The sequence below is a fragment of the Salvelinus alpinus genome, chromosome 27 (genome assembly GCF_045679555.1).
Source record: "Salvelinus alpinus chromosome 27, SLU_Salpinus.1, whole genome shotgun sequence".
Classification (NCBI taxonomy): Eukaryota; Metazoa; Chordata; class Actinopteri; order Salmoniformes; family Salmonidae; genus Salvelinus; species Salvelinus alpinus.
Genome location: NC_092112.1, coordinates 36,346,322 through 36,370,593, shown reverse-complemented (window position 1 = coordinate 36,370,593; position 24,272 = coordinate 36,346,322). Strand labels below are relative to the sequence as shown.

At 44.0% G+C, this 24,272-nt stretch overlaps 2 protein-coding genes across 16 annotated transcripts in view; one reads left to right on the top strand and one right to left on the bottom strand.

Annotated features, from left to right (window-relative positions):
* LOC139556484 (neurexin-3b-like) overlaps positions 1–24,272 on the bottom strand; it is a 328,473-nt gene that overhangs the window by 297,327 nt on the left and 6,874 nt on the right. For all 13 annotated transcript variants that reach the window (XM_071370487.1, XM_071370488.1, XM_071370489.1 and 10 more), the window contains 3 exons: positions 7,051–7,299; positions 6,389–6,578; positions 823–1,206 (listed from right to left, as the gene is read on the bottom strand). In XM_071370487.1, coding sequence (XP_071226588.1) covers positions 823–1,206; positions 6,389–6,578; positions 7,051–7,299 — 823 coding nt within the window. The remainder of the gene's footprint in view (positions 1–822; positions 1,207–6,388; positions 6,579–7,050; positions 7,300–24,272) is intronic.
* LOC139556485 (zona pellucida sperm-binding protein 3-like) lies at positions 19,314–23,862 on the top strand. 3 transcript variants are annotated; one of them, XM_071370499.1, is made up of 11 exons: positions 19,314–19,809; positions 19,887–20,002; positions 20,092–20,195; positions 21,038–21,215; positions 21,370–21,487; positions 21,612–21,697; positions 21,812–22,002; positions 22,170–22,349; positions 22,874–22,987; positions 23,062–23,209; positions 23,600–23,862. In XM_071370499.1, coding segments are annotated over exons 1-11 (1,650 nt in total). In that variant the 5' UTR covers positions 19,314–19,395; the 3' UTR covers positions 23,601–23,862. The 3 variants fall into 3 exon arrangements, with proteins under 3 accessions (XP_071226600.1, XP_071226598.1, XP_071226599.1); XM_071370497.1 differs by having other exon boundaries at positions 23,062–23,249; positions 23,598–23,862; XM_071370498.1 differs by having other exon boundaries at positions 23,062–23,257; positions 23,598–23,862.

Here is a 24,272-nt window from a genome sequence, read left to right as displayed (position 1 = left end):
GGACTGAATTGTATGTCCCCACAAGGTTAGCTGCGTAAGACTGTGAGTGAGCGAGTGAGCGTGCGTGTGTGTGTGCATGTGTGTGTGCGTGTGTGCGTGTGTGTGTGTGTGTGCGTGTGTGTGTGTGTGCGCACGTGCGTGTGTGCGCGTGCGTGTGCGCGTGTGCGTGTGTGTGTGTGTCAAGACCCAGTTCAATTCCCCTCCTGGAGCCCCTTCAGAAGAGAAGACAGCACCATGCACAAAAGCCACTTGGCGGAAAAGTGGAATCCTATTAAATCTTTCTGCTAAGCCTCCATAAATACAAGGAGCTGTCCCAAGTCACACTCCTCCACTCCTTTCCTCTCATAATCCCATCAGGCTAAAAACAGAACACTGGCTCTAAGGTCCCTTGCTAGACAAACACACTTCTGTAATTGGCTGAACTAACACAAGTTCTAGAGTTGGGTTTAGTGAGGAGAACGTTTCGTTGCTAAAAAAAAGTAATTTGATCCAAACCAGTCGGAACTTCTATAGTTTAGAAAGGCTCTCAACACAACATCAGCTTGTCGTTCACTTCCTCGACACCTAGGCCAAGCTTGACATTTTGGGGGTTTCAGATACAAGCAGATAAAACTGTCCCATCTCAATGAGCATCACAATCTCCAATCACACAGCACTATCCAACGCAGCATGCCGATGCAACTCAGTGCTAACCCAGCGGATGTAAACATTACAAGGAGAAAACCTCACGACTGCCCGTACATTCACCCACCACTGCAATTGAATGAGACGTGCACATGACAACAATCAGTTTTCCAAACATTAAGTAAGCAGCAGACTCACCTCTCTCACACGTGCCGGCCCAGAACCCAGTCCCGGTGCAGTCACAGATAAACCGGTTCCACCCTTCCTTACAGACTCCGTTATTCTTACAGGGATTGCTATCACACTGTTTCCCCGTGACTTTACTACAGGTGGGCCTGATGCCTGTGGTGTTCTGAGACTCGGAGATGGCCCGAATGTTTTTGGAGCGTCCGTCTATGAAGAGGTCCCGGATGCAGCCCACGTAGCCGTAGTTCAACATGGCCGTCCACAGTTCGGTCGGTAACACCAGGCCTACGCGGTTGTCAGGGAGACCACCCAGGTAGAGGTCTCCCTCCAGGTCTAAGATCTCGTTCTCTCCGCTGGCCGTGAACGGAGTACGACGATTGTCCACTGATATGATGCCTGGAGAGGAGGAAGATGGAGTGAGGAAAGGAAGAGAGAAAGAGGAAGGGAAGGTTAGTGTTAGGGTCTAAGCGATTCTAATATTGAGTAGCTTTAGATTCTTAGACTAGTAGTCTCAAGAGTTGTGTGTCTGACGACACATTATAGAAGAGTCTTGAAGCCTGGTTCACAAGGCCAGTATGTTAGCCTTAGGCTACGATCAAGAGTCCTTGTTGTTTGCCATTGGTCAGAGGAGAGTGTGGATAAATCAGGTTTATGGTTCCAAAGAACTTCAAGTCATTCACTTCATTTTGTTCTTCAAACACCTCAGTGAACTACTAACTGTCCTCGATGTCTAACTAAGAGATTTAAATCCCATCATGTGAAGTCCCACGAAACAGTTCTCTAACATCAAGCTAATACCACCACTCAGCCCATATCCATATATCTGTCTAATTTCTCTCTCTTCCCTCAGAAAATCCTCCTCTTCTCCCAATCTTTCCTTCTTTCCCTTCTTTTTATTGGTGCTAGGTAGTGATTCATCAAAGTAGAATGTGTTGACCCAGGGCTAAATTGGCTGCTCTAACCTGATATATAACACAGACACAGGACATCAAATAACAGAAGTACTACTACCGCTCTCCTCCCTTCTTCTCACACTCTCGCTTTCTATCTCTGCTTCTCTCTATCTCTTTCTTCTCTCTTTCCCTCTCTCTCTGTCTGTCTCTGCTATTTCTCACTCTAGCACTCTCTCTGCCTCTGTTTCTCTATATATTTCCTTTCATCGCTCTCTCTCTCTCTCTTTCTCTCTGTCAGTCTCTCTCTCTCTCTCTCTCTCTCTTTCTCTCTCTCTCTGTCAGTCTCTCTCTCTCTCTTTCGCTCTGTCAGTCTCTCTCTCTCTCTCGCTTTCCTCTTTCCTTTTAATGTAGTGAAATCCATTCTGTTATGGAGCTCAAGGCAACGACAAACTTTCTCTTTCTCGCGCCAAATATAATCTTCCTCTCTAAAGCTCCTCTCTTCTCTGTTCTGTTCTGTTTGTCCAACCTTTTTCAGGTCAGCGGACACAAAGGATAAATAAGCTGTGGAGGAAATAGAATCAGGAAATAGGATTTAAAAGGTTTTGCTTTATCATCCTCATGATACACGTCTTATCGCCTCATCCTCGAGATCAGATCAAATTGTATTTGTCACATGCGCCGAATACAACAGGTGTAGCCCTTACCATGAAACGCTTACTTACGAGCCATTAACCAACAATGCAGTTCAAGAAAATATTTTCTAAATAAACTAAAGTACCGGTACCGAGTCAATGTGCGGGGGGGGGGGGGGGGGGGGGGGTGTACAGGTTGTGGACAAGGTAGAAATACTTCTGCAAATCGTGCAACAGTATGATGCCTTTGATGTATATTCTGAGGGGTTTTATAACAATCATCACCATTCTCCTCCGCCACCATCATCTTCCCTCTCCCCCCTCCTTGTCCTCCCCCCCGGTCTCATGGTAATTGACCGTTAATTAACATCAACATGTTTAGCATCTCCTGGCCCCAACACATACTCTACAAGCCATATACAAGCTGCTGATTCACACCTTTGGAACATCTACATTTAAACAAGTCTAATAAATCTATTTAATATACACCATCACAATAAATCCATGATTTATTTTAGGCAGGACTAAAGAAGCATTATGATATGAAGAAAATGTATTTCAGAAGAACAGAATAGGAATTGGCCTACTGTATGTTATCTGGCTATGCGCCATGCCAGAAAGGATGTAGGCCTGTTCATTTGGCAGACAAGATATGCTTGTAAGTCATTTTGCCACTATTTTACATTATAAACTGGGTGGTCCAAGCCCTGAATGCTGATTGCCTGAAAGCTGTGGTATATCAGACTGTATACCAGAGGGTATGACAAAACATTTATTTTTACTGTTCCAATTATGTTTGTAACCAGTTTATAATAGCAATATAATAGCAAACTTCTGTGGTTTGTGGTATATGGCCAATCCAAGCAGTCAGCGTTGCGTCGTGCCTAAGAACAGTCATTAGCCGTGGTATATTTGCCATATATCACACCCCCCCATGCGTTATTGCTTAATTATACCATGGCATTGTTGAATACTAGTTTCTGATTAACTTGAAGGGCTTGAAGAGTGTGCATTATTTAAGTGATAATGCCAGAGAAGCCGGTGTTTGGATGATATATTGGTATGGGTGTTGTTAGGTCCGAGACTAAACCGTGCCAATATCTCCTCCAAACACTGGCTTTGAGGGCATCATCACTTTTATACAACGGGTTACCAACATATTCAAATAATGATAGACATATTTCATTTTCATTAGTCATACAATTTCATCTTTCCACAGGATATAGTCCCGACACAGATCTAGGGATGGGGGGGTGGGGATTTTCCGGCAGGGGGGAGATTTTCGGCACAACACCGGCCCTGTTGGTAATCCGCTGTATAAAAGTGATAATGCCCTCAAGGCCGGTGTTTTGAGGATATATTAGCCCAGTTTGCAGGTCCGAACTCTACATACCATGGGTTCTCCAACCCTGTTCCTGCAGCTACCTAGTGCTTAATTTGGGATTATTATGTATCAGAGACATCTTAAATAATTTAAAATATATATTTTTCTGCGTAATATGCGGTAGTCTATGTATTGTATAACGGCCCAATCATTATTTTAATTCAGTTTTTTTTTTTCGGGATTGTGCTCATATATAGGAATATGCATATGAATAAGCATATGCACTGAGTGTCCCAAACATTAGGAACACCTTCCTAATATTGGGTTGCACCCCCCTTAAACCCTCAGAACAGCCTCAATTTGTCAGGGCATGGACTCTACAAGGTGTCGAAAGCCTTCCACAGCGATGCTGGCCCATGTTGACTCCAATGCTTCCCACAGTTGTGTCAAGTTGGCTTGGATGTCCTTTGGGTGGTGGACCATTCTTGATACTCACGGGAAACTGTTGAGCGGGAAAAACCCAGCAGCTTTGCAGTTCTTGACACAAACCGGTGTGCCTGGCACCTACTGCCATACCCCATTTAAAGGCACTTAATATTTTCTCTTTCCCATTCACCCTCTGAATCCATGTCTCAATTGTCTAAAGGCGTAAAAATCCTTCTTTATCGTGTCTCCTCACCTTCATCTACACTGATTTAAGTGGATTTAACAAGTGACATCAGTCTATGCCATGAAAAGAACAGGTGTTCTTAATGTTTTGTACACTCAGCGTATGCATAATCTCTAATATGCGAGTAGTGTTTTGAATGAACCATCACCTTAGAAAGTGCTGCCCATTTTGTTGTGTTAGGCTTTGGAACAACATCCACAACTACCAACATCCACAACTACCAACATCCACAACTACCAACATCCACAACTATCAACATCCACAACTACCAACATCCACAACTACCAACATCCACAACTACCAACATCCACAACTACCAACATCCACAACTACCAACATCCACAACTATCAACATCCACAACTACCAACATCCACAACAACCAACATCCACAACTATCAACATCCACAACTATCAACATCCACAACTATCAACATCCACAACTACCAACATCCACAACTAACAACATCCACAACTACCAACATCCACAACTACCAACATCCACAACTATCAACATCCACAACTACCAACATCCACAACTACCAACATCCACAACTATCAACATCCACAACTACCAACATCCACAACTACCAACATCCACAACTATCAACATCCACAATTATCAACATCCACAACTACCAACATCCACAACTATCAACATCCACAACTACCAACATCCACAACTACCAACATCCACAACTACCAACATCCACAACAACCAACATCCACAACAACCAACATCCACAACTATCAACATCCACAACAACCAACATCCACAACTATCAACATCCACAACTACCAACATCCACAACTACCAACATCCACAACTACCAACATCCACAACTATCAACATCCACAACTACCAACATCCACAACTATCAACATCCACAACTACCAACATCCACAACAACCAACATCCACAACTACCAACATCCACAACAACCAACATCCACAACTATCAACATCCACAACTACCAACATCCACAACTACCAACATCCACAACTATCAACATCCACAACTATCAACATCCACAACTACCAACATCCACAACTACCAACATCCACAACAACCAACATCCACAACTATCAACATCCACAACAACCAACATCCACAACTATCAACATCCACAACTACCAACATCCACAACTATCAACATCCACAACAACCAACATCCACAACTATCAACATCCACAACAACCAACATCCACAACTACCAACATCCACAACTATCAACATCCACAACTACCAACATCCACAACTATCAACATCCACAACTACCAACATCCACAACTACCAACATCCACAACTATCAACATCCACAACTACCAACATCCACAACTACCAACATCCACAACTATCAACATCCACAACTATCAACATCCACAACTACCAACATCCACAACTACCAACATCCACAACAACCAACATCCACAACTATCAACATCCACAACAACCAACATCCACAACTATCAACATCCACAACTACCAACATCCACAACAACCAACATCCACAACTACCAACATCCACAACTATCAACATCCACAACTACCAACATCCACAACAACCAACATCCACAACTATCAACATCCACAACTACCAACATCCACAACAACCAACATCCACAACTATCAACATCCACAACAACCAACATCCACAACTACCATATTTCCACTCAGTTTCAGCCTGTTGTTGAACTTCTTTCTTCAAATTGATCATCACAGTGAGATGAGTTTTAATAGCACATACTGTTTTGATGAGAAGTGTTTGATGTGATTTTCGATTGCATTTGCATTGATGTCAGAGTGGTTAGAGGGACAATAGAGCCCTGAGTACCAGGCCATTAGGACCTGATGCTCGTTAGTGAGTTGGGTACCACCAACGCATGTCCAGAGTGCATAAGAGGAGATTACCGTGACTCAAAGGTCACGTGGAATTTGACTGCGGTCATGACTCATGACTGCCGGTGTGGCGGTAATACGGTCACCGCAACAGCCCTACCACCTCCTCCTCCTCCTCCTCCTCCTCCTCCTCCCACTCCACCCCACCCCTCTCTCCTCACCTGAACGTCCATCCCTCTGTATGTCCACGTGGTGCCAGGCTCCATCATTGACCTTGTTCTGGGTGGCTTTGACCTTGATAGTGCCTGAGCCCATGTCCAGCAGCAGATACAGCCCTCCATCCAGCAGCTCTACAGCAAAGAAGTCTACTTTGTTGTTCTTCTTCCCTGCTGCGTCACGCCGGTCCTGGGCCTGGAAATTAGGTGAGGTACTGAGTCTTCTGACTAACGGGAAGCAATAAGCCCAGAGGGGGTGTGGTATATGACCAATATATCACAAACCCCCGCGGTGCCTTATTACTATTATAAACTGGTTAAGAACTTAATTGGAGCAGTAAAAATACGTTTTGTCATACCCGTGGTATATCAGACCGTATACCACGGGTATGACAAAACATTTGTTTCCACTGTCAGCCAATCAGCATTAAAGGCTCGAACCACCCAGTTTCTAAAGCTCTACATCAAGTCTCTTTAGCCGAAACTTTGGTCGGATAAATCCACAGCAGGGAAATATGAGCGTGTGCCTTTCTTTTACAGTTCTACACTTACTAGAAGCAGAACACCAGCACACTGGTAATTTAATCTCACAAACATTTAATGGATCATTAAACCAACATGTGGGTCTTCATCAGACCTTCATCGGGGTATTTCATTAGTTAGGTTACCTTGCCGTGGGTGAACAGGATGAGTCCGTTGGGCTCTGAGGTCCGGAAGTCGAAGGAGATAGAACCCATTCTCTTGGTGTTCCACTTGGGGAGGCTGAGGTAGGAGTCAGGGCTCTCGAAGTTGATAGGGTCCAGGGTGGCCACGTTCTCACACTTAAACACCACGTCGCCCTGGAGCTTCATCTTGGGGTCTACGATGCGGGCCAGACGGGAGAGCTCCAGACGGATATCGTTATTCTTGTAGACCACCTGGAGGGAGTGGAGGAGAAGAGAGAACATTAGGGCCAATATTCTAGGTCCATATATGGAAAAAAGGTATATGTTGTTTTTTAACTGTTGTGTAATATGTTGGTCCTCTTTTGAAGATTCAAGGAGTAGCAGACAGGAACAATAAACTCAATAAGAGGAGAGATGGAAAAAAGAAAGAAGGAAACGTATCATCTTATAATGTACTCATCATTTTTTTTCGAGATTTTAGGTTCTATTCCAATGTCAAATGTAGTTTATATGGAATATTATATGGGTTTTCTATGAAATGGGTTTTTGTATAATATGGGGTTTTATATAATATGTTGGTCGTATTTTAAACACATGAATCCAATATCCATTTTCATTTCCCATTTTTACTGTAATCTGTCCACATGCAGAAAGATCACATGCTAACAATATGATTGAACACTTGCCTGCACCGCAGGATATGCAAAAGAGCTTTGAGATTTACATAAATTCACTGAAAGCCCACACTAACACATGGTTATATCAACAGTATTGCACTACTTTTGGCCAGCTAATAGCCGAATGACCAATAAGCAACATAATGAACTAAACATTCAAATTCCATTGCGGCAAGATAATTTTGCTGTGACAATATCAGTCAAATTAAGATCCTACATCTGTATGACAAGATCCTTGGATTACTTGCAAAGCACTGGTGCTCTAAGACTGTGCCTGGTCCCAAGTGGCACCCTGTTCCATACATAGTGCACTACTTTTGACCATAAGCGCCCTATGGGCCCGGTTCAAAAGTAGTGCAGTACGTAGGCAATTACAGTAGGTGCCATTTGGGACGCAGACTGATTCCTCAGGGATATCAATGCCCCTGTATATACCACCATCTATTTATTCATGCATAACCCACCCCAGCATTTAATGCACACTGAGAGAAGAACGCCGCACCAGCAGTACAGTCAAATACAACACAAATGACAGAAAAAAAGAGAGGCAGAATTGTCAATTAAAATCCATTCAGGCGGAAAATTGAAGGTTCTCTTTTTTTTCTCTGCTAAGGAAGAATAAGAGTATCTCTCTTTCTCTCTCTCTCCTATCTCCTTCCCTCTGTCTCTCTCTTTCTCTCCTAAATCCTTCCCTCTCACTCTCTCTCTCCTATCTCCTTCCCCCTCTCTTTCCTATCTCCTTCCCTCTCTCTCTCTCTCTCTCTCTCTCTCTCTCTTTCTCCCTCTCTCACACTGTCTCTGCCTCCCTCTCCTCTCCTCTCTCCTTCCTTCCTTCCCTCTCTCTCCTTCCCTCTATCTCGCTCTGGTTCTGGTATATAGGGCAGTGTGTGCATGGCAAACAGTAGTAGTAATATTTGAGAGCACAGCTGTCAGCAAACAGATTCTGCAGCTCCAGGATTACAGATAATCCTGGAAGATTTGACAGTAGATCAACACAGGGGCCCAGAGACTGGAAGGGAGGGAGGGAGGGAGATAGATATATAGATAGAAAGATAGAGAAAGATAGTGAGAGAGAGAGTAGCAACAAAGAATTAGAGGCAGAGATAGAGAGATAATTAGATTAGGGAAAAAATGGGAAAAGGGGGAGAAAGAGGGGAGTAGAGAAAAAGAGGGAGGGAAAGAGGAGAGGATTAGTGTCCATGTACACTAGGCCACTGTATGTCACTCGGGAGCTTTTGGACAAGGTGGTGTTTGTGTAAAACAACATCTGTAACCAACACTAAACACAGTCTACCTAGGGGCAATTCCACGGAAACGGATTTACGCTGAGACTCACTTTAAAAAGTATGCCAACAAAAACCATTGCATTCAAAGTTTAACATACAATTCTATGTACAATGACTGCCTTCTCTGAATCATTTTCACAGTAAATAAAACATAAACATTTACTGGAAAAACTGTGCAGATGCAGAAGTTTTGTAACAGAATTACGGTAAAATCTCCCCCAGTTTTATTCTGTTACCAGACTTTGTATCTGCACAGTTCGTCCTGTAAATGTGTTTTTGTAAAATGTTCAGTGGAAATTGTTTAAAGTAGTCATTGTACATATGGTTTGTTTAACATTGAAATCAATGGTTTTTGTTTGGTATACACTACCGGTCAAAAGTTTTAGAACACCTACTCATTCAAGGGTTTTTCTTTATTTTTACTATTTTCTACATTGTAGAATAATAGTGAAGACATCAAAACTATGAAATAACACATATGGAATCATGTAGTAACCATAAAAAGCATAACTTCCTTTCATGGGCAACGATTAGCCAGCTAGTTAACATTAGCCTTCTACATCTAGCTACATGTTGAACTTCCATCCTCTCAGGCTAGGGGCACAACAATGTATAAATTAATGGTTGGATCACAATCGCCATTATAATCATTAGCCAGTACAGAGAATTAAGTAAAACCGCAAGTCTATATCCCGATCTCCACCCATGGCTAATTTAGGAAAGGGTCGATTTTAGCTATCTAGCTAGCCACCGGAGGACAATGACACAACGAGATGCAACAATTCAATGTTTTTCTGTCAGTGAGGTTTGGCATCAGGTGTTATGTGATCGGTGTGAAGCCAAATCCAAATTCACTCAGTTTAGCTCAATACTGATTGGCTATTGTAAAAAAATTGAAAAAATTAACAAGGGAGGCGAAATGCTCGCTGGCTTCTCTTGCATTCAATGCTATGGGCAGCAACAATGTCATACTCTTTTAGACCAGACAGCATCAGATAGCTAGGCTACACATACCGAGACAGAGGGGCGCCGTTTCTTTCGCTCGGATGCTTTCTCCAGTGAGATACATTCAGCCTCTTGCGAAATGAAGGACATTTATGAAACACAGATACATTATTTTGTTTATTTTTTTTCTTGGACAATTTTATTGGGGGGAAGCCTGGCTTCCCTTGGCATCCCATGAATACATGGCGCTGACCCTCCGGCTTAGTTTGACAGTGAGAAGTGGCCTTTAACACCACCATTCCTTGCCCCGTTATTCAAGGACGCACTAATCCAACACAATCAACCCTTCTGTACAATAATAATAAGGCTGGATAGATACATCTGGTTATGACTGGCTGGACGCTCCATTCTGCTCTGCTGGTCAATAACCTAATGGAAATGATGTTAGAAAAGAGAGATTGGCCTCCCCGCACCCCTCATCTCTCCTCTAGCTGCCTTTGTTGTGATCTCAGCTTTATTATGCTATCCATAGGCCGTCCCTGCTGTCCCCTAGCCACACTGGGGCCATTCACAATGCAACCACAGCCTTTAACGTGTCTGATTCTCCATCTCTGCTACTCCATCTCTCTTCCTTCTCCAGCTCTCCTCCTCCTCCTTTGGCCCCTTTTCCTCCTCTCTCCTCGTCCTTGTCTCCCTCCTCCTCCAGCTCTCCTCCTCTCTCCTCCTCCATTTCCCCCTTCTCTCTCCATCTCTCTCCTCCACCTCTCCTCTTACATTTCCTCCTTCTCTCTCCACCTCTATCCTCCTCCTCCGTGAGATGACATATTGATCAATGTCGGGAGCAGAGACACAGACTAATCTACTATAGATCAGTGCAAGTCCTCTCTGCCCCTTCTTTCCCCGTTCACACCGGCTGCCTGTCTCTTTGTCTGCCTGCCTCTCTCACTCCATCTCTCCCTTCCTCCCTCCGTGGCTGCCTCTATCTCTCTCCCCCTCCCTCCTGTCCTCTTCTACTCTCTACCTGCCTGCCTCTCTCTCTACTTGCCTCCCTGCCTTCCTCTGCCTGCCTCACTGCCTCCCTCTTTACATACCTCCCCTCCCTCTCTCCTTCCGATGATTTTGACTTAGTATTCATAAGAGGAAGGAATAAAGACACAGGCCAGTCCCCGCAGCTACATTTAAAGAAGTAAACACACACTGTGTTTAAGCTAGCTAGAGGACTCAATCCCATCTCTCCAGAGAGCGGTGAGAGTAATGAAAACAAAACAGAGCTAGATCGATGGTACAATGAGCCTGTGCGTAAATATGATTTGAAATTGGATGACAGCAGGGATTAGGGATTTGAAAGGAGGTGTATGATCCAGATAAAATGTGATATAATAAGCATTATTGGAAATCATTATTCTTATTCCTGGGTGGGGGTGATGAAATTGATTGTCGTTGTGTGGGTGAATAGGGGTGTAATTAAGATGAATTTGTGAGGTTATTGTAACACTAGCTCATCTAGGTGGAGGATGTAGGGATGTCACAGCGTTACAGTACAGTAAGATATACTGGCTTTAGAAAAGCAAAGGCCACATGGTCTTAGGCCTGTTTCCCGAGCCCAGATTCATCCCAGCCCCCCACACAAAGACAGGGCACAAAGCTATGTATGTATTATGGATGTGTGGGGCTAGCTTTACAGAGAGACAGAGAGGCCACATACGTGTGTGTCTCTCTATGGCAAAGCTTGCTGGGTATACCCTCAGGGGTCAGAGGTCAGAGTCCAGAGGAGCATCTCATGAAGCATTTAGCTGTGTCTGTGCCTCTGAGAAAATATACTGTAGGATTTGTGCTGTGTGTGGTTCGTATTACAAAACAGAAATGAGTAGAGACTGTTTGATTAAAAAAAGCCTGCTTTGGTGAAAATACAACATGGCTGATGATGCCTTTTAGGATGACGAGGGCAGTATGTTCATCCGAAATGCCAAATGTTGGTCTCTCCCTCCCTCCCTCTCCCTCCCTCTCCCTAATCCCTTCCATCCCTCCATCCCTGCCTCTCTTTCACTTCCTCCTTCCACAAACTGGGTGACAGTATAGCAGGCGCAAGAGAGTTGAGCTGCAATACAAGATGCTTCCTTAGAGCCCTAGCCTGCCTGTCTTGGCACTGGTGCCCTGTGGACGCCAGGAGGCATGGCCTCCACCGCTACCGCCTCTGATCACTGGCTTACGTCACGTGACTGCTGGCCCACATGGCTGAGCACAAGGGGGATGGAGGCATGACGCTATCGTCCCTATGCCTAGGGGGGTGGAGGAGTGCAGAGGAAGTAGAGAAGACAGGAGGACAATACCGTAGCATCCTCTTTTATTCCCAGCCAGCGAGAGAGGGAGGGCGGAAAGGAGGGAGAAAGGGATGGCAGAAGGGAGGGTGGGATTCATTGCTATCGATCAGCTCTTTCTCTGTGGAGCGGTGGAGCTTAGCTGTACTCTGTGGGTTTACTCTTCAAAGAAAAAAGAGAGAGAGAGAGAGAGAGAGAGAGAGAGAGAGAAGCTGGGCAGGGATGAGTCTAACCCCCCTTCTCTTGACCCACTCTATCCCTCCTTAATCCTCTGTTACAGCTCTGGCCTGACATTAGAAAAGCAGTGGAAGAGAAAGACACTGATGAAGCGTGATCCAACCATCCAGCCAGTGGGCCCAAATTAACTGAATCATCGCTCATCAGCTGTGTACAGAGCAGGAGAGGGCGGGAGGAGGAAGGAACGGAGGAGGGCTTGACAGACAGACAGACAGCGAGGAAGAAAGAGGCAATTAAAGCAATAGGGAGAGAGAGAGAGAGAGAGAGAGAGAGAGAGAGAGAGAGAATGGCAATGTGTTATCAAGCAGAGTTTATGGGTCCATACAGAGCCAAGGCAGGGTGGGCATGGTTGTAAGGGTCGTACCCTGCAGTCAGTCAAGCCAGGGTTGGCATGCAGTAGAATGCACCATGCTGTACCTGCGTCCCAAATGGCACTATATTCCCTGGGCCCTGGTCAAAAGTAGTGCACTAAATAGGAAATAGGGTAGCATTTGGGACATATCCTATGACTCTTCACTCCCCCAGTCACATGGTGATTCATTATAATGCTGTAGAGGTAACCACTCTGTAAACAGATTAAGGGGCGGACTGGGACCAGGAATTGACCCTGGCATTTCTAACACACCAGATCTTTTTTTTCCCTTAAGGCCCCCAAACCTGCCAATTTTTTTCCTTGAGAACCCCATTATTAGCCAGATAATTATAATTTTGCACAAAAAACTGAAGTTAGACAGGCTCACTGGGCAAAAAATGGACCAGTCCATCTAGCATTTGTCCGAAATGCTAGATGACCAGTCCGCCCCGGGGTCTTATGAGGAACAGGGTCTTAGACCTAGTTTCCTGACCCCAGATTAATCACAGCCCCCTCAGTCATTCTCAATGGAGAATCATGTTTTTGTGAATCGTATCAGCAGTCTGTGGCATAGACCTACCCTCAGAAAGTCAAGAATGGAAAGGCTTTGGTTAAGTTCCTCCCTGACTACATTGCAGACGCCAAGTCTTACAACTCCCAGATACGTATTTAACATATCAGCTAACCACATATGATATAGCGATCTGATGCCCAACTGCAAAGTCGATGATGTGGCACACAACCATTGGTTGATGCAGCGCAACACTTATGCAGCTATTCGGGCAAGAACTCAACCTTTGCTACTATCAGAAATGCACACGGCACCTGTTCCTCTGATTTCAACAAACTCACCTGAGAAATCATCAGGTGCCAATTCACACTGTGAAACTTCTATGCCTGGTTTTACATAGGCAGCCCAGTTCTGATCTTTTTTCACTAATTGGTCTTCACATCAGATCTTTTTCAGATCTGATTGGTCAAAAAGATACGAATTGGGCTGCCTGTCTAAATGCACCCAATGTCCCTTGGGTTCAAAGCACACAAGCATTTCACTACACCTGCAACAACATCTGCAAAACACACGTATGTGACCAACATACATTTTTGATTTGATTTGATAATGTTCTGGGACAATAAGCATCTCAGAGTATAGAACTGCTGATCTAGAATCAGTTTAGTCTTTTAGATCAGCACACTAAAGCCTTCTTCACACTGCAGACTTTAATGCTCAAATCAGTTTGGTTTTTCAAATCCATTTTGGAATACTGACTGTCCAAACAGCAAGTTACAAGTGACCAAATCAAATTTGGGTGTGTTCAGGCAGCAGTCATTTGCTGACATGGTTACGCTAGTAGTCATAGTAAAGGGAAAGAGGGATACCTCGTCAGTTGTACAACTGAATGCATTCAACTGAAATGTGTCTTCCGCATTTAACCCAACCCCTCTGAATCAGAGAGGTGCGGGGGGGCTGACATAATCGACATCCACGTCTTCGGTGCCCGGGGAACAGTGGGTTAACTGCCTTGCTCAGGGGCAGAACTACAGAATTTTACCTTGTCAGCTCGGAGACCTTTGGATTACTGTCCCACCGCTCTAATGACGTGTGTGTGCACAGTGGTGTAGGGTGATTGGTGGAGGTGCTTTTGCGTCCAATCCCTCAGAAGTTACACTAAAGTTTTAGAACACCTACTCATTCAAGGTTTTTCTTTATTTGTACTATTTTCTACATTGCAGAATAATAGTGAAGACATCAAAACTATTAAATAACACATATGGACTCGTGTAGTAACCCCCTAAAAAGTGTTAAACAAATCAAAATATATTTTACATTTGAGATTCTTCAAAGCTGTCTTGATGACAGCTTTGCACACTCTTTGAATGTTCAAAATCATAGCGTTAGCACACTTTAAAAGCCTCCAAGGATAAGTTGTTCAAAACAAGTCATTTTTGGCTAGCCACAGCAGTCAACACAGCAGTCAACACAGCAGTCAACACAACAGTCAACACAGCAGTCAACACAGCAGTCAGCAGTAGTTGTTCAGCTTTCTGACACACCTGTTCGTAGGTATTGTTGTTCTGTTCCGTGACCTAAGACCAGGTGTACTCATTATTCAGTTTCCGTTGCAAAATATTTTGTCTGTTGCAAATGTAAAACGAAAAATGGCTCTCAGAATTTAAAACCCCTCTCATGATCTCACTTCTCTCTATGGAACCCTCAAATGGAGGATAATTATATGGTCTACTCACACAAGTTGGTGTTCTCACCAGTTCCAGATTATACAGTGCATTCGGAAAGTATTCAGACCACTTGACTTGTTCCACATTTTGTTACGTTACAGCCTTATTCTAAAATGGATTAAATCATTTTTTTCTCATCAAGCTACAAACAATACCCCATAAGGAGAAAGAAAAAACGTCTCTGCAGATCCTCTCAAGCTCTGTCAGGTTGGATGGGGAGCGTTGATGCACAGCTATTTTCAGATCTCTCCAGAGATGTTCGATTGGGTTCAAGTCCGGGCTCTGGCAGAGCCACTCAAGGACATTAATAGACTTGTCTCGAAGCCACTCATGGGTTGTCTTGGCTGTGTGCTTAGGGTCATTGTCCTGTTGGAAGGTGAACCTTCACCCCAATATGAGGTCCTGAGAGCTCTGGAGCAGGTTTTCATCAAGGATCTATTTTCTTGTTCTTTTTCATCTTTCCCTCGATCCTGACTAGTCTCCCAGTCCCTGCCTGGGATGCTGCCACCACCATGCTTCACCGTAGGGATGGTGCCTGGTTTCCTCCAGACGTGAAACTTGACATTCAGGCCAAAGAGTTCCATCTTGGTTTCATCAGACCAGATAATCTTGTTTCTCATGGTCTACGAGTCCTTTATGTGCCTTTTGGCAAACTCCAAGGGGCCTGTCATGTGCCTTTTACTGAGGAGTGGCTTTCGTCTGGCCACTCTACCATAAAGGCCTGATTGGTGGAGTGCTGCAGAGATGGCTGTCCTTCTAGAAGGTTCTCCCATTTCCACAGAGGAGCTCTGGAGCTCTGTCAGAGTTAAAATTGGGTTCTTGGTCACCTCCCTGACCAAGACCCTTCTCCCCCTGATTGCTCAGTTTTGCTGGGCAGCCAGCTCTAGGAAGAGTCTTGGTGGTTCCAAATTTCTTCCATTTAAGAATGATGGAGGCCACTGTGTTCAGATCTGTACCTCGACACAATCCTGTGTCAGAGTTCTCCGGACAATTCCTTCGACCTCATGGCTTGGTTTTTGCTCTGACATGCACTGTCAACTGTGGGACCTTATATAGACAGTTGTGTGCCTTTTCAAATAATGTCCAATCAATTGAATTTACCACAGGTGGACTCCAATCAAGTTGTAGAAACATCTCAAGGATGATCAATGGAAACAGGATGCACCTGAGCTCAATTTTGAGTCTCATAGCAAAGGGTCTGAATTATGCGATATTGTTATTATGCACTTTGTCATTATACGGTATTCAAATCAAATCAAATGTCTTTATATAGCCCTTCTTACATCAGCTGATATATCAAAGTGCTGTACAGAAACCCAGCCTAAAACCCCAAACCCCAAACAGCAAGCAATGCAGGTGTAGAAGCACGGTATTGTGTGTAGCTTGATGAGGATAATTTTTAGAACAAGGCTGTAACATAACACCATTTGGAACAAGGGAAGGGTTCTGAATACTTTCCGAATGCACTGTATGTGTGTGTTGTTGTTGTTTTTAATATAAAACTCAAATTCTGAACTTTAAGCCTCTGGTCAGAATGAGAGCCTATTTCATTATTCAGGTATTCAACACATCAGCAGCAGATTAGTCCAGAAGTTGGACCAAAGACATCCATGGACCAATCCCGTGTTGAGTTACCGATGGACAAAAGTGTGTTCCTTTTTCAGACGCCCCGTTGCTGCTTTGATCACGTCGGAGGAAATTACACATTGCAGTTACACAACTTCTTGACCTTTTGGTAGTGATGGGAAACCGAGGTTTTCTGAATCTTTTGAGTCTTTCACCAAATTGTGTCGAAAAACGGTTCATTGCTCAAAGCTTTTAACACAATGCTCATTAGTGACATCTGTTGGTCAGGAATAAACATGTTTGATGTTTATATAGAAGTTTATTATTTTTCTCTAAAATCCATCAAAACTTTGTGGCGCAATGGATAGGTCCGATTATTAAACTAAAGTTAGTTTGAATGTGAGGTTTGCATTTCACACCCTGCGTACCTTTTTGCCTGTTTTTAAATCATTTTTTAAATGTGCATTTGTGGTATTATTTAGGATGCTGAAGACAAAAGATTATCATAGACTACACTAAAATGAACAAACTATTTGAACAACAATGTGCTAGATAGTGTGATTTCACAGAAAAGAAGTATCCTGAAGCTGTGGTATCTGATTAGTTCCTAATCCTTGACCCTAGTTCAGGTGGTATGTGATGAAAAGTGCATTTGTGTCCAGTACAGGTCGGCATTTCAAAGCAACTTGGCATCAAAGAAGCACCAGTGTGCTGATACTGACCATTTGTCGGCACAGATGTTCTGTTTACATAGCAGGTTAGGATAGTTAACGTAGCAAGTTAGTGAATTAACGTAGAAGGTTAGGAGAACTAACGCAGCAGGTTAGGTGAATTCACCTCGACTAACCTGTACCACCTCACATTGACTCTCTACCGGTACCCCCTGTATATAGCCTCATTATTGTTATTTTATTGCTGCTCTTTTATTTTTAACTTTAGTTTATTTGGTCAATGTTTTTCTTAACTCTTATTTTCTTAAAACGGCATTGTTGGTTAAGGGCTTGTAAGTAAGCATTTCATGGATAGGCCTACCTACACCTGTTGTATTCGGCGGATGTGACAAATAAGATTTTATTTTATTTTGTGTAGCAGGTTAGGTGAATGAGGTTAAGGTTAGGAAAAGGGTTAGGGTTTAAAGTTCTGCATGGCAATGTGATGTCTGCAGTGGCCATACAGCATAATTTACTGCGATGCAGCCTCTGCAGACGTCAGGGCTTTCATACTTATTGCGCTTAGCGGAGCAGAGCAGAGCTGTTATGAAGGAAGTTGTCAAGGAAGTGAGTTTGTGTTTATACAGGACGTACTGCCCCCACCTACCGTCAACCAATCATGTCAACGCGGAGCTATACTGTACTATACGGAGCCCTCGGCGTTGATACAACAAAAAGATACGCGCACAGCAATGCGTAATAGAGCTTGATTTGGCCACTGCATGCCCAGTTTATGCATAAATTGGCTTTTAGGCGTAGCTACAATGCTACCGTTGTCAAAACTGTTGTCCCCGACGCGACCACTAGACAGAGCTGTAGGCCTACTCCATCTAGGCACAACGGTAGAAACGTAAACAAACCATCTGTGGTGACAAACATCAGGATCATAACACAGGTTGTCTTTATTGCACAGCTCAGATGTTATATCATATGGATACAATATGGACGTGGTTCCTGAGAACACTTAGGGCTCGTTTCTCGGCCCAGTCGTTGCTGATGCATGCCAGATCTTACAATGCCTAGATAGGTATTGAACTATCAGCTAACACATCATATGTTATAGCAAACTGGTGCCCGACGGCACAGCTGCTCCAGTTTCAACTGTTCTGCCTGCGGCAATGGAACCCTGACCTGTTCACCGGACGTGCTACCTTGTCCCGGACCTGCTGTTTTCGACTCTCTCTCTACCGCACCTGCTGTCTCTAACTCTGAATGATCGGCTATGAAAAACCAACTGACATTTACTCCTGAGGTGCTGACCTGTTGCACCCTCTACAACCGCTGTGATTATTATTATTTGACACTGCTGGTCTTCTATGAACGTTTGAACATTTTGGCCATGTTCTGTTATAATCTCCACCCGGCACAGCCAGAAGAGGACTGGCCACCCCTCAGAGCCTGGTTCCTCTCTAGGTTTCTTCCTATGTTCCTGCCTTTCTAGGCAGTTTTTCCGAGCCACGTGCTTCTAGAGCTGCATTGCTTGCTGTTTGGGGTTTTAGGCTGGGTTTCTGTACAGCACTTTGTGACATCAGCTGATGTAAAAAGGGCTTCATAAATACATTTGATTGATTGATGGAGTCGATGACGTGGCGTGCAACCATTGGTTGATGCATGTGATGTTTGAGCTGGGGATTGCGACCTTATCCAACATAGAATGGCACAGATAACGGTCGTGTTCCCCTGCTCAGACGCTGCATGCATCAACCAATGGTTGCGTGACACGTCTTTGACTGACAGTTTGCTATAACATGTGATGTGGTTAGCTGATGCGTAAAATACCTATCAAGGCTTTGTAAAATCTGTCATGCATCAGCAACACCCATGCAGAGGAACCTGCCCAATATGTGCCAATTAAAGATCATGACTAATCAGATGCAAAGCCCAATTATAGCCTAATCCAGCCCAGGTGTGCAGCCTGGTTGGTTGTTAAAAGCTACCTCAGTTTCATAAATTGTAGCATAGCAAAGGAACATTGCCCCTCTAACATACAGATTTACATTAGTTATTGGTGTGGGCTTTATGATGGCAACCATTCTCAGGGTAATGTTAAAGCAAGTGATTTTGTTCTTACTGGTGGTAAACTTCATCTCTCCTGCTCTTTCACATACGTACAGCACTGACCCATGGCAACGACAACTTCCAAACCGAGTGCCCCAAATTGGCAATCTGCCCTTTAAACAGCATCAACGTCACCAACAAACCATTTCCAGACCAGTTCCAGTGAAAACTGCCACTGTGACGTGCTTTTCAGACTACATGGAGATAGTCGTGAATGCTGATTTGTTTAAAATTGGTATACTTATCGACATGGCTGACCTGCGCCTTGGCGTTGAACAGTACCAAGCTCAAGAGTCCTGTAGGGCTACAGTTTCAGCAGCCGGAGATGAGTACAGAATATTTGCAGCACTATCGGACTGTGGAACCAAGCACATGGTAAGCACGGTGAAATTGATTCAATAGTATACTTCTCGGAATGACCTTCTCTTAGTTTCTGCTTTGTGACTCCACAGTTGAACGAAGACTCCTTGATCTACACAAACCTCCTCAGATATACACCCAGAGCCACACCAGATGGGGTTATCCGAATGGAGGGTGCTGTAATCCCAATTGAGTGTCACTACGAAAGGTGAGTTCAAGCTATACTGTTGTATTGTGATTGCAGTACTGCGTCGGCCTACTAGTTTGCTTGTCTTACCTCTGTGCTCTTTGTTTCAGGAAGTACAGTTTGAACAGTGTCTCTCTCCAGTCGACCTGGATCCCCTTTACCGCCACAGTGTCTGCTGAGGACACCCTGCAGTTCTCCTTGATGCTCATGACAAGTGGGTGTATATAAATCCTGGGCTGCATTGGGCAGAGCCACAACTGCCACTCTGACATGCAGAATATAGTATCACTTCAGACCCCTTTTAATTGGTAACATTTTATCAGCAATTTTCTATACACTTTGCCTACTAAATATGGCTCTGTTAACAATCCCCTCAATTTTATACCTTTTAACCCCTTCATAGACACTAACTACTTTTAGTGCCTATTGACGGTAGTATCTTCTGGCCGGGTTTGTTTTAAGTGCCCCGACACTTGTTCTGGTAAGATCCTATCGGTATGTTCTCTCTGCATGGTGTTTTGGGAACGCATGTTACATCTTCTGCCGTTGTAGGAAAGATGCATCCTTAAAATGCTCAGTTCAGTTGGGGAAACCGGGGCTCTGAATGTTAACTCAACGCTTGCGGTATTGGAAACATAAGGAATGTATTCATATCAGTGAAATCATTTTCAAAAGGTTAAATTGCTCCACCTTTATATTACTATATTTCCATGTTACATTGCTTGTTTACATAAAAGCATAACTGTGCTAATCACCCATCTGCGTCTCCAAACACCCGTGTAAGCAGAAGATGGATGCCACAAACGTGTTACCACTGAAAAATACTGTTGGCTGCAACTTAACATTGCAGTTGTGAAATTATTTGGATGTGATATACCATGGGGCTTTATGTACATAGAACTATACCGCAATTGAGAGTCTAATCACATTTTAACCGGTGTTTATGGCTTCCTGAGCCAATTTGTCTTAATGCATGTAAGGTCCTTGGACTTCAAGGAGTCAAGTTGGGCTCATTCAGTCCGTTTTTGGGATAACCTTCTGGCACTTCCTGTCCAGGTGACTGGCTTTATGAGCGGGGTTCGGGAGTCTACTTCCTGGGTGATCCCATCAACGTGGAGGTGTCTGTCAGGCTCGCTCACCACACCAGGCTCAGGGTCTTTGTTAGCAGCTGCGTGGCAACACTGGACCCTGACTGGTACTCTGTCCCCAGATACATCTTCATTGAGAATGATGGGTAAGGGAGGTAGTAACCTAAAGTGCCTACCTAGAATGATAGTTCTCCAGCTGTCCCCATGAAAATATTTCCCCTAATGGTGCTTGGAGTGTTTGTTTGGTACCAAGGAAGATGACCTAAAACCCCAATATCTAGTTTATTATCTCCCCTCCAGGTGCTTGATGGATTCCCTGTTGCCTGGCTCCAACTCCAGGTTCATGCGTAGAACCCAGGACGACAAGCTCCGGTTCCACATTGATGCCTTTAGGTTCCATCAGGAGGACAGGGCGGAGGTGAGGGCAATGTTTTAAAACCAGAGATGTTTGAGAACATCATGGGTACTGTAGTTGATGCTACAGTAATATAACTTACAGCCATTGTTGGCTACTGTGATGCTTTGCTCGTCCTGTTTTGCAGCTGTACATCACGTGCCACCTTATGGCAGTACCTGTCATGGACCATGCAGAACCTAGCAACAAGGCATGCTCCTTCATCGATGGCAGGTATGAGATCTGACTTTACTTAGCTACTCTTACTGGGCTGTGATTTATCCACTGGAATACTATAGTATTTGTTAAAATGGTGTGTTCTGGGTACATGACTAAATCTTCTTGCAGGTGGAAGTCCGCCGACGAGAATGATTTGTTATGTGGCCGTTGTCCAAGTCTGAATAGCCATAAGGGGGTCGCTCCAGCACGCCGCCCCCTCAGTGAAAGAGTAGGCAGTAGCCCACCTGAACCTCCTGGTTACCACAGCAACCCCCCAGCCTCTGGCGACCACTGGCGGAGTGGGATGGAGACCAACAAAGGTATATTTGGCATCTTAATCCCTGTGTTTCTTGCCGCCTCAGAATGGGATTTGAGGGGAGGGACCTTCTGCTCCAATAGGGTTGATGGGATGCTAGTAATTGAGGAGACTGCCTGTCTTGACTGCAAATGTGTTGGTGAGAAGTGTACTGTTTGACTGTCATTTTAGTGTGGCAACAGCATGCTACTTTGGGCCCCGTGATTGTCTTCCCAACCAAACAGAAGGGTACACTTCTATCACCACGGACAAAGGAAGGTGTCCATACACATGGCTTACCCTCCGCTACAGACAACGCAAGGCCTGTATCACCTAGCAGTCATTGGGAGAGTGGCATGGACTTCAAGAGAGGTACTTTGGATGTTTGCAATGGTATGATCTTATTCCTTATGTAGTGCACTACCTACAACCATAGTTGTGAAACCTGCCCCTAGGCAACAGTAACATGGGTCTGGTTTAATTGACTGACTCTTTTGGAAGTACATTTCAGATGGATAACTCTCAACAAGGCAGACATGCCAGATAGTCGTGCTTTGAAAACCAACTTTGCAGGGAATACCTTTGCAGTGGTTTTAGTGAAGGTAGTTGACACAAACTAGCCATTTGCAGTAATTAAAAAGAACCTCTGATCTCCAGCTTGTTAGCTACTATTTGTATTTTAATAAAGTAGAGAAGGCAGTGACTTCCCCTATGCTAAACTGATGTATTATGTACAGACATGTTAAGCCAATAGAAGGCTACCGCGATGTCTAGCCTATTGCTCAGACCATGAGGTGCTGGTCGAAAGTAGTGCACTCTAAAGGGAATAGGGTGCCATTTCAGACATCTCTATATAGGCTAGCTACAGTAGCTGTTAATTGTACTTTTAATTCTAGGACCTTATTTTGGCCAGTCGCAAAATGCGGGTAGTCATGGACCCAATAAACATGGTTTCGTTAGCGCTGCAACGTATGATGGCATCAGGCAGAAAGAACTGATTGAGCGAAGAGGTAATTACGTTTCTTTACTGGTTTGCATGTATGATAATTGCATATAGGGTCTCTGCTAATTAGTCTGTTCTCAGAGCTGGAGCCCACCCCAGACCCTCAGTTGAATTCTACCCCTGAGCCCATTGGAGCAAAGATTACCACAGAGAAAGAGGGTCTGATTCAAGAGACGGATGTCAAGCCTTTAGTAGAGAAGCATAATGACCTGGATCGGTGGAACTCATGGTACTAATTTCCAGGGAAGGATCCTGCTCATGACACTTTGGTAAGCAGGTCAGTGTTTATTGGGATGGCTCTGCAGTGGTCACTAAAAGATGCATTTTAAACGTAACATTATCCACACTGCTAACCCTAATGCCTAACCTTAAGACACAAGCTCCTTTTGCTTTATTCATTTTTACAATAGTCCATTTACTTTGCAGCTGGCACATCTAGCAGATATTGATCAGGTCTGCCTCCAGGACAAGATTTATCCCAATAAATATCAACCTGCACATGGGAATTCCCAGTATTACTTGTACATATTAACCTCAGACTTCATCAGAGCTTTTGTGGTTTCACAAAGCAGTTATGAAATGTTCCCAGTCCACTAATAACCTTTTTTTTTTTTTAGAGAACTGGAAGTTGATGTTGCTGTGGTGACCACTTTTGGTCTAGCAGCACTCCCAACTCAGAGGATGCAAGTTCTTGAGTCCCAGCACAAGGTTGAGCCTACAACTACCAAATTACCTCCGCAGTATCCCCACATCTACTCCTGATGTGGTGAAATATGCTGAGAACTCAACCTGTGAGACCAAACACTAAGGGGACACTCAAAGGAACACGATCAACCCAAGCGGTGGCTGTCAACCTCACGAAATAAATTCACGCTACTTTGACTGATTTCTGTCTTTACCTTATACACTGCATCTAGAGTAATTTGAAGTCTTGCCTTCAGTTGTTAAAGTGAATGTCAGCTATAGGATCTTCTGTTGCTGAAGGAATTTCTAGTGTGGGGTTTGAATGTAATATGGTTAATGTTATGTACAGGTAACATATTAAAAAAATAAGTGAGCGCAGATTCAGTGCTTGGGCAACTCTTCAGATGCAGCCATGATTTGACTAGCCATAATTATCTCCAGTCCTGGGGTTAATATGAATCGGGTTCACAAGGTTCCTGATCATCACAATGTAAACCCAGATTCCCTAGGAATTGAACTCCAGCTATGCCAGCACAATATAGGGTCTTATGAACCAGCAATCAACACAGACCCCTTTATCATCTTTTTTAACTCAGAATGATGTGTTT